This window comes from Melospiza melodia, chromosome 6, assembly GCF_035770615.1.
Source record: "Melospiza melodia melodia isolate bMelMel2 chromosome 6, bMelMel2.pri, whole genome shotgun sequence".
In the NCBI taxonomy this organism is placed as follows: Eukaryota; Metazoa; Chordata; class Aves; order Passeriformes; family Passerellidae; genus Melospiza; species Melospiza melodia.
Window position 1 is genome coordinate 73,769,105 of NC_086199.1, and position 16,041 is coordinate 73,785,145.

General features: G+C 40.5%; 1 protein-coding gene across 6 annotated transcripts in view; it reads right to left on the minus strand.

Moving 5' to 3' along the window:
- Nucleotides 1-16,041, minus strand: part of RGS6 (regulator of G protein signaling 6) — a 244,140-nt gene that overhangs the window by 59,903 nt on the left and 168,196 nt on the right. For 4 of the 6 annotated variants that reach the window (XM_063159184.1, XM_063159186.1, XM_063159185.1 and 1 more), the window contains 7 exons: nucleotides 13,019-13,069; nucleotides 11,515-11,621; nucleotides 9,202-9,253; nucleotides 6,715-6,779; nucleotides 3,733-3,809; nucleotides 756-837; nucleotides 176-250 (listed from right to left, as the gene is read on the minus strand). In XM_063159184.1, coding sequence (XP_063015254.1) covers nucleotides 176-250; nucleotides 756-837; nucleotides 3,733-3,809; nucleotides 6,715-6,779; nucleotides 9,202-9,253; nucleotides 11,515-11,621; nucleotides 13,019-13,069 — 509 coding nt within the window. The remainder of the gene's footprint in view (nucleotides 1-175; nucleotides 251-755; nucleotides 838-3,732; nucleotides 3,810-6,714; nucleotides 6,780-9,201; nucleotides 9,254-11,514; nucleotides 11,622-13,018; nucleotides 13,070-16,041) is intronic. The other 2 variants (XM_063159188.1, XM_063159189.1) reach the window with 1 other exon arrangement.

Consider the following 16,041-nt stretch of genomic DNA (forward strand, 5'->3'; position numbering starts at 1 on the left):
CCAAGGAGAACAAAATATAACTCGTATTATCAAAACACTTTTTTTTTTTTTGCTCCTCTTGGGTAAGTCTCATATACAGTAGGTGTCAAGTATGCATTACATGAAAAGAAAATAAAAACAGTGAACCAAACTAACTCCAAACAAGAAAAAACCAAAATGAGGAACTCAAACTGACCTTTTTCACTTTTTGTGGGTTTTTCATACGGCGACACTTTCTAATGTCCATTTCTGTGGTGTTCACACAGCCTGGCTGAAAAGATATGGTAACTGTGTTATTCCTCTGTTAAGAATCTTCATCCTACCTTACCTTTATAAAATATACAATTAGATCTTGTCCAAAACTCTTTCTTGAGGTCTGTGTTACTCTTGCTAAACAAGAGACTGCATATACCCAAGGATGCTATGTCAGCATTCAATCCACTTACTCCTAACTTTGGCACCAAAAGGAAATAGCTAACGGTGGGGAGCTTTTGCTAGGAAGTCTGAGACAAACTGAGTAAGCTGCTTTTCTTTCATAAGCCCAGTAAATAATTTTCAAAGTTCGTATTTTTCACGTATTTCCAAATCAACAGTTCCATAGGTACAGAAGTCCAGAATGTCTCACATAATCTAAAAGACACTTGGGGCATTGGGAACTGCAAGGAAAATCAATGTGGTGACTGTAAGGGCAATGTTTTTGTGCATAAAGCATTTACTACTAATAAAACTTTTCCTGTCAAAACCTGGAAAGTCTCTTCATTCAAAAATAGTTTTACCACAGGCCTGTGCACATCCCAGAATGCTCTTTCCTGGCTGTCCAAAATCTTTCTTTCTGTTTTATCCTTTTTTCTGTCGATTCTGAAAACAAAAGCATAAGTGTGTATGAGTCAATGTACAAGTCATGCTTTCTTCTTTGATATAGTTCCTAGCTGTAGTTCTTAACCCCAAGACAAAAAATTTCAGAAATCAACTTTTTTTGTACAGTGATGTTGCACTTGCACGAGCACATGCCATGAACAAAATAACACCGATGTTTACTCCAACATGGGTCAAAAATGATTTTCCTATTAATGTGGAAAAATTTAACAGCTGTTTTTCATCTGGTGAGGAAAACCTTTCCTGGTACCCTGGTCCTGTACTCTGATTTGACAGGCTGGGAAAGTTTGTAGTTTTGTCTGTGTCAGGAAACCCACCACGACCTGTTTGCTCCAGGTGAGGCGCCTGGCTGATGCTGAACTGAGGTCACCATCCAGAGAATCCATTGCACCCAAACGCCCCAGCAGCACCACTCAATGAATACAGATTGCAAAGGAGCATCTATCCCAGACATTTCCAGCAGCCACAGCATGGGCAGCACTTGTGGCCAATCCTCCTTAGAGCTTTCAACTCAAACACTGCCTCTGTAGGTGTGCCCCCATGCTGGCAGAGCAAGGGGTAACAGCACAGGTGACCAAAGGTGAGCTTGCTGCATGGCCCCTACAAACCAGCACCCACCCCAGGGAGACATGACTGGGCTGGCACAATAGGAACTCTGTAATTCCAGCCCTGATGCGGCCAGCGGACCAACTCACTGAAAGCACACAGCCCAAAGGCCACCAGAGGTTGTTCAAAGCAATTCTTGGCAGCAGTGAGCAAGTGACATCTGGAACCTCACTCAGCTTTACACATGAGCACAAAGTCAGCACCAGCTTGCAAGATCTACCTGCAGAGGGATGGGAAGAAGCACATGGAAGGAGGAACAACATCCATGCCTCCACTTCAGAGCATGGCTGAGTAAAGCTCTGTGTCCCCGTGCTGGGTTCCCACTGGCTGCCACCAGGAGAATCAAAGCAGTTAGGAAAGAAAACCCAGGCCAGCTGTGATTTCTGACTACCAGGTTCTCTCCCATCTGTTTTTGTTTTTGAGGGCCAGTGCCCCTTGGCTAAATCTGTGCTAGAAATGTACCAAGAGGATAGGAATCAGGGGAGAAAAACTGATGTTTTTCTCCCTGAGCAGCCCTCCCCAGAAAATGAGCAGCCCTCCCCAGAAAAAGGCAAAATTCTCCACAGTTTGGCATCACTAGCTGATTTTCCCCTTGCAAGTCAGAGATGAGAAACAAACTCTGGCACAAGCTCTGTCCCTGCTGTACTGTGCTGAGGACACCCAGCCCAAAACTACTTTTCTGAACGAGTCCTTCACACCAGGCCAAGGCGGAAGGCGAAGCCTATTCCAATCTTACAGCACACACAAATTGAAGGGACTCTCTGGAGGCTTCATGAATTCTCTTCATCGACACTTTGTGCTCAACCTAGATTGTCAGCTCCTATCTCCAGACTTACTGATAACTCAGTATTTCACATTTTAAACTATGAAGACCCAAAGCAGTTAGATGCTCTATGGCTGGAATTTTTGAAGCAATGTGGATATAGCAATGGGAATCCTGTGTGCAAACAAAAACATGGAAAACAAAGCAAACTTGGTAAGCAGGAGGAATGTTTTCAGGTATTTTTGATGTTTTTCCTCCCTTCTCTAGTTAAACTTTCAGTTAATGTGAATTACAATGTGAATTCCATCCCTGCCTTTCTGGAAATCCGAAGACTGAACCATCACATGAACTGTGGACCAAGAAGCTGAAACTCGCCAGCAAAACAGTTGATAGTGGCCAGTTCATGCTTATGCCTCAAAGAAAACAGAATGAAGAAAAGATGAATAACCAACAGTGACCACAATGAGTCTGATATTTACATTCATTTCTTACGTGATAATTATCTGTTTTAGATAGAATGCAGACTTTTGTTTTGACTTACACTTTTTTTTTAGTCTTGGCAATAGCCTTTAAGTAACTGAAAGCACAATTGCTATCCTAAGTTCTAATTTTCTCTTCCAAATGGAACACTGCTATTCTGGTTGGAAAAAAATCCCTTAATTACCCTGCAGATTAAAAGATAATTACCATATATTTAAATGGTACATAATTGCAATGTTATTAAGCAAAGAATTTATCAAAATTCCAAAGGGTTAATCAAAGAGACATATACCTCAAGACATACACCTTCAAGAAATTATATTCAGTAACTTTTTAGCATCTAATGCTGAAAGTGCAAATTCCTTCCAATGGAACCATTTCAGTACTGGCGTTCTCATGTGTCATCTTCACCAATCTTTCCATTTTATAAATGACAATGGCAGGCACAAAATGGACACACAGAGTTTTAGGTATTAGTTTGTAGACAATAATACACAAACCCTAGATCATATCCATTTAACAGCAGTAATGAAAACACACTCAAAATATAAAGAGGCTTCACACTGCTTTCACAAGGGAAGATGAGAAGAAATACCTGTTGTAAATACCACCCTTATAATCACATGGAAGTGACAGTATTTTTTAGACTCAGATATACTCTGCAAGCATAGAGTAACACAGACAGATGAAAATATTCTGTTCTTTCCATTCATACAAAACAAAAATACTCCACAACTGTAGAAGCACAATGGGCTTGCAAATTACCCAAGGTCCCGTGGTGAATACAGGCTTAGGAGCTCCAGACCAGTGTTTCCATGTGCAGATAATTAAACCCATCTTTCAGTTTCTGGCACAGATCTTCAGAATTGGCTCTCTACTGTTTCTAGTCTGCCAGTGATTAAAATTCACCAACACCTTCTGAGCTTAGTCCCAGTAAAGATTTTGACAAAGAAGTTTTATCTGTTTAGAATCCCCTTCCCTTCACAACTCTAAATACTGGTGCAATTCAGTGCTCCAGGATTACTCACTTCACTTGGGCCTCTGCTTGCATGAAGATGAATTCCCACTTTCTTGCAAACGCTCTCTGAAGTCTTGCTAAGTTTTCCTACAAAAGATGAAAATAGTAAGAACAACTAATTTCTGTAATTACAACAATTGCTTGAGAGTACATTTAGCATGGTGGATATTTATTTTATTCCTTTTTTTTTAACTGAGAAACTAAAGACATGGAAGTCAGTGTTGGTTTCAGGTGAACTATAGTGCAGGCAAAGCAAGGCTATAACACATCTTTTTGGGCTGCAACCCAAAGGGACCTGCCAGGGATAAGTAATGGAGTGTGATGAAGACAGCTTGAGCTCTAGTATGAAAAAAATTATGGACTTGTTCCCAAAAGATAACACTGAGAAGCTTTGTGAAGCTGATGACTTTCATTTCTGATAGCAGATGGCTGCCAGCTGCACGTTTCCCTCTCATCCTCACTTTCCCTCCCCTCTGCACTGTTCTCTTCTCTTCAGGCTTTTGCGAAGGTGCAAAGCCTGAGGTCCCCTGCTTTGCTCAGTCCTGATCACTGCTGAGAGCATTATGCAGCTGCACAGTATTGAAGGCTGGGGATTGCCAGGATGATTCACAAAAGGAAATAGCTTGTTTGTCTGAACAATGAACACAGTTACTGCAAAGAATGGCAGTTTTGCTCTACACCTGAAGTAACAGCTCTGGTCCAGACCCATTCCAGGGAGCGTAGGGATCTGAACATTTGGATGTGGATATGGCTTCATCACAGCTTGAGGTTAAACTCAGAATATGGCTGGATTTTCAGGCTTAAATTGCAACCTGAAGTTGCATTTCCATACCCCTCCCAAGAAAGGAGGACTTCGAGACAATTAACAGGACACTTTTCTCCATTACAGCTGGTTTAACTGTTTCAAATTTACATTGAAAACAAACTTTTGTAGTTCTATTCTTGTTCTCTTTATACTTATCACCTTTACTTCAACAAACTTTTTCAGGCACATGCATTTCAATACAAGAAATCTTCCTTCTAGTTACTTTAAACTCTTGTATAACAAAGAGTTTAAAGGCATAAAGCTTGGCCCTTTTACCACCAACTCCATGTAACAGCTTCAGTCTGTACATATGGAGGAAAGCAGTTAAACAAATGATTTACAGCTGTACTGAATGTGATGATTTCCTTAACTGTGGTTACAAAGAACAACAACTTGTAATTATCTGCAACACAAATTTTTGTGGGTATTTTTTTCATTATTTTTATTTTATTTTAAATTATATTCACATGTGCCCTCTGGAGTAAATATGCTGAAGCCAATGAAACATCACCAACAGAAGCTATATTTGAATTGTGCTTATGTTTGACCAATTATAAAAAACCTGAATGCAACTATACAAGCTCAATCATTTATCAAGAGTCCTGCTCTAATCAGCATAAATGTGGGCTGGGGGACTGTCTGTAAATGCTGCAAGCAGAACCTAAAAATGAAATTCCATTCTTTTGAAGCTCCAGGTCACTGCTGATATCTATTGAGAAGCATTCTCATGCTGCATCTCCAAAGGTATGAGAAGCACTGCTTCTCACTCCTGTAAACCTATTTCTCTCACTTGTGCTGAGCTTACATCCCTTGCTGGATCTGCTTCAGCTCCCATAATGCTTAGAAAGAGCTGGTGCCATTCTTATCTGAATGTCTCTAATTAAGAGAACAAAGTTTGAATGCAGAAGTAACCTCTAATTGTGCAACGCAATATTCACATGAAAAATGAGATACTGCCAAGATCTAATTATTTACCATCACTGGAGCATTGCTACTCTCAGTAGGCAACAATGTGCAAAGGTACTTAGCCAAAGCCTGACTGCATGTGTGTGGGAGTGCGTGCACCGCTGAACAGCCTTTTGTGGCTTTATGGTGGATCTTTGGAGTACTTACACTTAATTGGTTGGATGTGAGCAATTTTAATGTTTTAATCATGAAATCAACAATATGCAGAAGAAAAAACTCAGCAAAAGGACATGTAAGTGCATGCAGATTGTTATATTCCTTCCTTTGTGCTTGTTTGAGATTAGAACTCTTGGGAAGTCGGAATGCATTTCCAGGGTGAACTAGGTAAGTGGCAATTGTTGCATGCTCTGCACTCGACCAAATGGCATATCTCTCCACGTGCACAAATGTTCCAAAATGTAGAAGGTAAGGAAGAAGGAAAAACTTCAGTCTTGGAAAAAAAAAAAAAGCCCAAAAATCCCACTCTAAAATATATGCAACATAGATGTTTTCATTGTAATAACCATGACCATGTATGTCCAACTTCGCAAACAAACTCTCTAACAAAAAACTCCATGTATAAAATTCTGCTATTACACTGTTGAGTCAGTAAACAGAAGAAAGTCAACATGACAGAAAGAAAAGTTTAGCTGCTCAGAGCACTACACTGCTGGTATTCAAAGAAATACTCAGCCTTGCCCCTCCTGCCTCCATCTTCCCACTCCTCTCCACCCTGCAGTCCAACACCAAAGTTTGAGATGTTTTCCTTGATAGTAATTCCAGATCAGAAAACGTGCTCTAAATAAAGTTCAGTGATATTTTCATATGACATATAGAAAATGTTCCCAGTCTAATAACTGAGAACTTTTGTAACAAAATGTGTCTTTAACAATTTAATTGCCCAGTGGTACACCTGAAAGTGTATCATTTTCCTGTGCTAAAATCTCCTATATAAACCAAGATTTCCTAACTGAAAACAGGACACCAAGCGAAACTTCTGTGAAATTTGCTCCAGTCTTGAAGGGTTCATTATACAGCAGATGCTTTAATGTGGCACACAGAAAAGTCAGGGACATTCATCAATCTTGTTCCTGATGTTGTCTTTGTATCAGCCTTCACACAGTACTGACAACTAAGAAAAAGATACAGTAAAGGCTGACCCTAAAAAATGGCAGCATTCAGTTGGCAAGCAAAGCTATCCCTGCATCCCCCAGCTTTAAACTCTAGCAGCAGTGTACCTACGGCTTCATAATCCGCCAGCTCCAGCCTAGCTTTGTTCTGCATGGTCCGTTTGCAAAGATAGATGGCTAAAGGGAGAAACAGAATGGAAAACAATTACAGAGAGATTATTAGTACTAGAGCTAAAAAAAAAGAAGGAAAAAAGTATTCTATAGACAGTTTGTTTTCATCAGAAAGCAACATGAGTCAAGGAATGAGAGGGCTGGACACCCAGCTGACATTGCTTATGACTAATCTCAGAGGCCCTAAACATCTGAGATATCTCATTTAAAAGTGCTGGGAGCAGATGCCAGGACCTAACAAGATATCCACAAAAGGCACAATTGCTTCTGGGTCTGGTAAAAGATATAGTATAAGCAACCTGTTCCCTAAGCAATTTGGGAATATGCATGCCACAAAGTGACCATCCCTGCATTTCTTTTCTGCAAAGAAAAAATAAAAATAAATCAGGATATTGAAGTGAAAACAGAAATATGGGCCAGATCTTAAAAGCATTATCTGAGCCTTTTTTAATACGCTCCATCCTCTTATTCTTACACATTTCAAATGGTAAAGAGAAGCCTTGTCACATATTGCTATAGGCAGAGGCTGCTGAAACTGATATGGTTTGGAATTCTGAGGGTCAAGATGAGCCCAGCACACACCACCAAACCAGTCCCAGGCTGCCTTCTGGGAAAGCCCCACCTGGATCTGCTAAGCACACCCCATTTCCATTAAAGGCTGAAACACAAGGTCCACAGCACACTCTGGGTATACAGTCAGGTCTGAACTTAATAGAGGACCAGTGCTACTCCTGTAATTCTATTCCATGCCGTTTCTGTAATTTTAACATTCATATAATAAGCCAGTATTATGCACTGTAACCAGAGCTGACCAGTTCATTTATATTTACACATCTCAAGGGCAGTTTTTTCTGTAAAGCACTTATGATACCAAATGAAGTAAGTCAGTTGCTTCACAGTGGTTTTTCATGCAAGGCAGTGAACTGCCATTAGCAAGTTAGTTCCTCTCCTGTAAGTGGACACATGCAAATAAAAAAAGTATGAAGTGCTCCTGGGATTTCAGTCTTATTTGGGTCTACTGCTAGTTTGGGATTAATTCCTGGGAAGACTCCATCTGTACAGGCCTCTGATATGCAAAGTCTGATCATAAGCATATGTTAGAGGTTTCTGGGACAGATTAAAATCTGTCACTACAAGGCTCAGCTAATGCAGCTGAAGCTTGTCCAGCTGTGGGTCAGCTCACAGAGGGTTTTATTTTGGTGTGTACTGCCCCACTCAATGCCATTGCAGTGCTGACTAACTGACTAATAATCTGACTGCCAAAACCAATTATTTATCTGATACTGCAGGAAAAAAACAGAACCTCCTTCTTCACATTATTTTTCTGGTATTTAAAGAATACATATGAGACACAGCTCACACAGTAATATAGGGTGACTGTAATATCTGAAAATCTTTTTTGCAAATACAAAACAGCATCGTGTTTTCTCCTCAACCATTAGCTCACTAGCATAAACATGTAAGTCTAGTCCATCTGCAGATGAGGACTGCAAATGAACTATCCCATGACACACACCATTGCAGGCTACTTCTTCACCCCAGCAAATGATTTCCAGAATCCATAATGATGAATAATTATTGCACGGGAAAGAAAAAAACTCAAACTGATTATTCAGGGAGGAGTTCTAAACCAATCTTAGATTATGAGATAAAGGACTTCCAGAAGCTCCTGTTTTATGACTGCACACATGTATACACTTCCTCTTCCAAAGCCACACCAGGATGCAACAATTAATTTTATCATTTAACTGTGAAAGCAGCACAGTTCTGGCAGAGACAGCAATATTGCATGCAGACAGCTAAAGATAACAACACTGACATATTTTCTTTATGTATTATCCCTGTCTGCAGGCACTCACATGTTTAAAACACCATGTTGCACTTTATTAACTCATAAACCATGCTCAGTCTTCTCTTATACCATATCATCTAATAATCTTTAAAAAATGAGAAAATAAGTCTGATGTCATGTATCAGAGAACTTTTAGCTATGGGCTGCTGTTAGTTATGTACTGGTTTATTGATCGGACAGATAAGTTCCCAGATGAAGTAAATTTTATTGATCCACATAATGGATTCAGCAACAGATCAGAGGGTAGTCTCCCACAAAAGCAATATTAGTATTATTTAAGATTCCCAAGAACCAGTATTCTGCTTGCCACAAATCCTGCTGAAATGAACAGGGCTATGGGAGAATGAAGGCAACGGATGGCAAAATCCTGGCCCCACCAAGCTCAATGGCTACAGCTCCAGGGGCTTGAGACACTGCAGGGTTTCAATTTGTGCATTTGAGATGGGCACAGATCTGCCTCTGATGCTGCCATCTGACAAGAAACTTGAAGGGTGTATGTGGCCAACAGTAATTATTTGATGGACAACTATTTACATCACAAACTAACTTTCTATAATGCAACAATCATGCTCTCACCATAATCTGTGTTTTCTGGTTCCCAGCAGTTTGAAGGCCAAAAGTATGGTGCCTACAAAGAAACATATACATTTTTGTAATTTAAGAGACAAAAACTGATTCAGATGCAGAAAAACAACACAAGTTCAAAAAGAAGAAACACAAAATCTACCACCCAGATTCTGCCCTCAGGGGAAACATTGCTACAGATTACAGTAAAAGTGAGGATGCTGCAAAAACCTTTAATGGTCCTCACTGCAGGTAAACAGAGATGCTGTCATGCAAGCACATCTTGTGGAGGATGTCCAGTGTCCTGATGAAATTTCAGACACTGTTGCCAGCTCATCTGAATGTGGACATCTTATCCACTATCCCCAGAACCTCCTCTTTCCCAAAGAATTCACAGGCAATCTGAATATATATATATATTTTTTTTAAGCACATGAGAAACCTTGTAGTCTTATCTATATGCTACATACCCCTTGCTTTTCTGCTACCAATGTGGCTGGCAGACAATTTCCTTTTTAGTTGTAGCAGATGGCAGAGGTCAGAACTCAGCTGTTTAGAGTCATTCTGAAAGCAGAAGTCCTGCTAAACTTAGTGCTTTGGTCTTCTATCCAGGTCTGCATATTGCAGTTGCTACAATTAACTACAAGCTATATATGACTGTATTTCAGTTTTAACATGAATGAAAAATGACACAGCGGTCATCACATAAATTACAGAACACTGATGATTTACTGATTACACATTGCTTTACTGCTACAGATGGGCATAGGACATTAACACACAGAGTTAATATCCTTCCACCAAAGTACAGTGAGAAAACATTGAGGATTTAAACAATACAGGGTTCAATGCTCCTAATGACCTGTATCTTATTAATTTCAGAAGATACAGAGTTACTCTTAAAGGAAGGACTGAGGTTGAGGTAGAAAGAAACAAGAAGTGAGTAATGGAAAAGAAGCATGATTCTATCAGGTTATTTTTGTAGAAAACAGCTAAGGAGGTGTGTTGAAGGAAATGAAAACAGGCAAAAATACACAAAAATTGTAAGAAAAGTCAATAAGCAGTCAGTTTGATGATGTGGTTTACACAGGCTTAAAACAATAAAAAGAAATTAAGTTATATTGAAATGTAGCTCCTGAAAACTGCATAGGACAAGTTCTTAGAGTGCCATTCTTTTAAAACAGGGAAAAATACAGGTAAATGGACAACCAGTATTACCCCTGCTTCTCTTATGTCTTACATGACAGGAGGATCAGGACTTTCAGAAAAGAAAGGGAATTGTAATGAAAAAACTGAGCCTGAATGATGCCTTGCAACCAGAAGGTGGAGTGAGATAAGAGGACATCTGTGATCTCCTGGGCTTATTTTTTCACCATGACATTGGTCACATATGATAACACAATACCACATTAGCAGTAGGCATGAGCAGCTGCAATATCAGATGCAAAGAGCAGAACTGGCTTTTCAAATAAAAGCCAAAAAAAGAGTAAAATAATGTAAAGGAGGAACAAGAGGGTGAACAGAAGAGAGGTGACAGGAAAGATAAGGGAGCTGGCTGAGACAATGTAACAGAAAAACACAAATTCAGCCAGCAGGATGAGGCAGTAGGACTCCAAGTTTAGACTTACTGCTTCTTCTAAAGTTATACAATCAGTTCAGAAGGAGCTGTTGCAGCACAAGCACTCAGTTATCTAGTGAGCTGACAGTGGCTGATTTTGGACAAGGTATGGAACTCAGGCACAGGGTGCTTAAAAAATTCAGGACATCTGGAGGCACAGGAACATTGAGGGATAGAGATGTCCCAGTTTAGGTGATTGCCAAGGTTACACATCCTTTGTAGAAGAGCCAAAGCCTTAAGCTTGCCCTCTTCCACAACAATCTGTAAGCAAGAGATGACAAAAATTTGAATTTTTTGCTGTGCCAAAGCTTGAATGTCCAGCTCCTAAGTGTGCCCTGGTTCATTTTGCACAGGAGAATGGCTACTTAATTCTGCATTAGAGTTAGAACCTGAAAGCCATCTTCTTTATCCTGGTTTAGTTCAAATCTGAGTAAAACAGCTGTGAATTCAGGTATCAAAAAGAGTCACAAGACATAGCCACTCATTTATGTAAAAAAACTAAGTCAGAAGGTAGATGAGAATGATTTGGGATTCTAAAGCAAATTTTTTTGAAGGGACTTAACCTCTCCTAGGGCCTCTACAAAGACAGCTTCAACCCCTGGCTTCAAAAATCTAATAGCTGCTAAGGTGTAAAGAGTGGGTGATTTCAGCAGTATCACTGCAGGGACAGAAGAAGGGGCCACAAGGGGGTCAGGGTGCTCACCAACCTGAAAACGATAGAACGTCCCATCATCCTTAAGGGTGAGGACATGGTCTGAGATGGGAAAGACGTAGCCCTGTGCAGCAATAAGACTTCCCAAGTGTATTGCTTCCCCTGTGAAAGAGAAAAAACAGCAGGGATGTGTCAACAAGACATGCACTGCACATTTCTCTGCTTTCAATTGCAGCTCTGGTGATGACTCATGTGAAATCTGGTGCCCACATGCCTCTGTATCCACACCACATCCCTACTACTTTCAGCCAAACCCTGTAAAGCAGGGGTGCAAAAATCAGCCTTACAATACAGATGAAGCACTGCTCAAATGTTTAACCCATTAGTTTTTCTGTTAACAAAATGCACATACCAGTCCAGCCCTAGAGTATGAAATTAATTTCAAAGCACATTATGCACTACAGGTGACAGCTGACAAGAAGCCTATTCTGTCACTGAACGTCACTTGCTTCAAATTCAAAAAGCACCTGCAACACCTGTTCATTAGCAGGGTATTTATTCATAAAGACACATCCTCACACTGTAGCATTGCCCTTTGTTAGAGAAAATGTTGCAAAGGGGAGTTACATATCCTAGCGCTGCCCAGGCAACCTTCCCCAATGCAGAGGCCCATCTGTGCAGATTTTCAAGCAATGCCAGCTACCAAAAGCTGCATCATCTTTCACAGTGTTGAAAAATCATCTGCTTGTGCATGTCCAGATAGCTAATAAAGCTGTTGTCCGCAGCTGAAATTCCAATTTGGGACTTGACAGGACTCATGAGAAGGGATGTGTATACAGAGATGCCCTGCTGGGTGATTCAACACTGCCTGTATCTCTGTTTTTACACAGTGACAGTAAGGCAGCTTAAGAACTGGTAGGTGAGAGCCTGGATTTTTTCCCTTTCCTGAAAAGGAAATGAAACTTCTGGACCTGCAGATCTTTTCTTCCCCTTTTCTCAATAGGTCTTCACTTGACTAAATTATTTTAGTTTCTCTGAAGAGTGAACTATGTGGATTATGCCCATGCACTGATCATTCTTTATGGCTGATTATCCATTTATCCATTTGCTTTTTTTTGATAAATTCAAAGCCATTATCAGATTCTATGACCCTGGCCAAGAATGACACAGGCACTATGTCCTGTCAGCTGACGCTACCTTTCTTCACACCATGAAAACTTGACGCTGCATTTGCCTGCTGAACCACACCACATGCACCAACTTCTTTTTGAAGTCTAGGAACAAAACCTGAAATCAATCAGTCTTCTGTAGGTAGCAACAGTTTCACAGACAGGATAAAATTACTGCAATAGTATTTCAGTGTGTTGCAGTATAGTACAAGGCATTAGACTTAATTAAGATGTTGACTCTTAACTCCTTTCCTCCTTCTTCCCTCCAATGTTTAAATCAACCATGTTCTTTTACTGCCATTTTAGACTGCAGCAATATAGTATTTACTGTCTAATGGCACACACAATACAGATGGAGCACCTATTTCTCCCCACCTGTGGTCACCTTACCTGCATCCTCAATGCTGAGGTTCTTCATAAGCCACTGCACAATATCAGAACCTTAACAAACAAATGAACAAAAATTTAAGAAAGCATTAGACACCGAGACCACAGGGTTTGAGTGCCCTAGAGAGAGATAATATTAAGATAGATACAATAGAACTGGCATGAACTTTATTCCATTTTGCTTTTTATTTCCACTGAGGTTTCAGAATGTTTTTCCTTCTTGTGCCACACTGCAGCTACATGGTTACTGACAGGTACTAAGTCCCATGGGGCTTTCTGTGCAATAGCAGACTTGATATACCTGAAGTCAGATAATAGTCTAATGGTTCCCTGTAACTGTTCTCTCTCATTTTCTTCTCACCTCAGCACACAAAGATAAGTTTCTGCAGGCACAGGTTAGCAAGGAAACGAAGGAGCATCTACTGGCACCTCACACCTGTAACATGTAAATGTATAAAACTGAAACATCATTCAAAAACAGATAGGAGGGCCTTACTTATGTCAAAGACAAGCAATGTCTTTGAGAAAGAGGTGGTATTCAGAGAGCCTGTAACCACAGCCCCTGTGAGTGGTCACCTGGTGGTGATCACACAAACTGAATGGTGACTGGAAGGAGCAAGCCTTTAATATCCATCAGGAAGTTCATTACATTTTCAGGGCCCATCCAGTACAATGAAAGTTGTTGCAATCTTATAAAGAACATCAAATACTCTAGGATTGATCCTCTGCATGTGTACAACCTCTGTTGCTTGCGTGGAGATCACAGAAGCGGAAAACTTGTCACTGTTCAGTAGAAAGGCCTGTTACCAAAATACATCATGGCAGGGCAGCAAAATTTAGTTAAATCACATACTCAGAAGGTTAAGCTTAAAATTAGACATAATGGTGTGTACAAATCAGCTAATGGAGTTCTCCAAAATCAAAAGCAATCAGCAAAGACACTTGGATGCAATATGGAAAGCCCATACTAAGTTGCAACAGCATTCATCACAACCTAACAATGCCATGTCTGGATGCAGACATAACATCAAGCCCTTCTCAACATACAGTCAATTTCCACAGAAATATTTGCATTCACATACAGTAGGCTAATAGCCCCAGTAACACTTCATAGAATCATAGACTGGCTTGGGCTAGAAGACACCTAAATATATCCAGTTCCAACTCCCCTCCATGAGCAAGGATGCCATCCACTAGACCAGGCTGCTCAAAGCCATATCCAAGCTGGTTCAGGCTTACAAAACAAATCCCAGAGGATCTGATTTGTGTGGAGCACTTCTGAACTCATGGGACTTCAGGAGCAGCATAATTACCATGTTTGTTCCAGAAGAACATTTTGCTTCCCACAGGCCCAAACCATCCCCATGCCCTCAGCAAACCTTAGATATAATAAAGGCCAGGAGTCCCAATGTGCCACAGAGAGACACAACAGGTATTGCAAGTGCCTCAGGTCCCTGCAATCGTCTGCAGGTCTGACTCTCCCACACAGGTGAAATTCCCATTAGAAACATGAGCTCTACCCCACACAGAAGGGGACAGCAGCTCCCACTCCCCTGGCAATAGAAGTTGATCCAGAACACTACAAAGAGCACCAGCAAACCCGTTCAGACAGGCTTCAGCAGTATGAACCTGACCTACCTCATCCTCCGCCCAAGGCAGATGAAACAACAGACCTGTCCCCTGCAGGGAATCAGCGGGGCTCCTGAAGATCAGGAAAGTATCTGATTTCACTTATATACTGGGCAAGCAGATGTGGTCAACAAGCAGCAGCTGGGCATTGTCTCAACCTGCCCCGAAGACAAACCAGATACTAAAGGATCAATTTCATGATCTTGTATTCTCAGCAGTATGGTCATTCTCCACACCTCCCAACTTCACCTAGGAGCATTTTCAGTTGCCACTACTCTATCTGGAAAGTTATTCCAACATTTTTTTTTTTTTAATAAACTCTTCCTCTAACTTCACAACCTAAGTTTGTTAATGTGCAATTTATATGTATTTTATAACGGTATTGTGATTGAAGGAAAATAATGATTATTCTTCCTTGACAGTTTCTCCTGAGTGTTTCTATGCAGGGCTGACACATTGTCTGTCCGTCTCCACCTCATTAAACCAACCCAACTTCTCCTATGTCCTCTTAAGATGGTCTCTCCCTATACCATTCAGCAACTTCTCAAATTTAAACCAGCTTCTTTGAACTGAGCTCACCAAAACTGCAATCAGTACCTTGTAGAACAGCAAATCAGTGCCTCTGGAAATGGTGCCAGCACTTTTCTTTTCTCTACTAAAACCATCATGCCAGATGCATCCCAAGGTCATGTCATTTTCTTGAACAATAAATTTATTCAGAAAAATATGTACAAGGGGTGCAAAACTATCCGCAAAAAGGCATCTAGTGAACACTGTTAGCAGAATAACATATGGGGAATATGTTCAGAGCCATGTTGTTTTGACAAGTTTGTTAATAAAATATTGTATTTTATAAACACGGGTGTGCCCTTTTACCTTTTACAAAAAAAGATTTTGAAGACAGAGTACAACATTTATGGTTAGAAAACTAATTCAAGAAGATTCAAACTGTAGTGCTTCTGTACTGTCAGAAACAAAACCTCGCAAAATGCTCTTGGTTCAAGTGAAACCAGAATCTTTCTTGATTTTTCAGTTCATCCCCTAAACAAAAAAAATCCACTGTTTCTCCTGATTTTGGTCTCTCCTTACAGGCTTGCAGTGATCTCTTAGGCATTGTCTTCCCAAGTGATGTGAGAGTTGATACCTGACAATTATCTACAGTATCGCATTGGCCATGGGAGGCGAACTGGTTTCTGCATGATCTTCCTTCCAGATCATTTCCCTTTGCAGTACAGGAACACATAGTTCCTGATTTAGGACTAAGTCCCACTCCATTTTAACATAGAATGATCATGTCCCAGCTCTAGGACACTTCTGAGGAATCTATTCAATTTCCATCAAACAACAATGAAAATCTGAAGTAATGCTGAATGCTGGCTCCCCAGTCTCTGACCCTG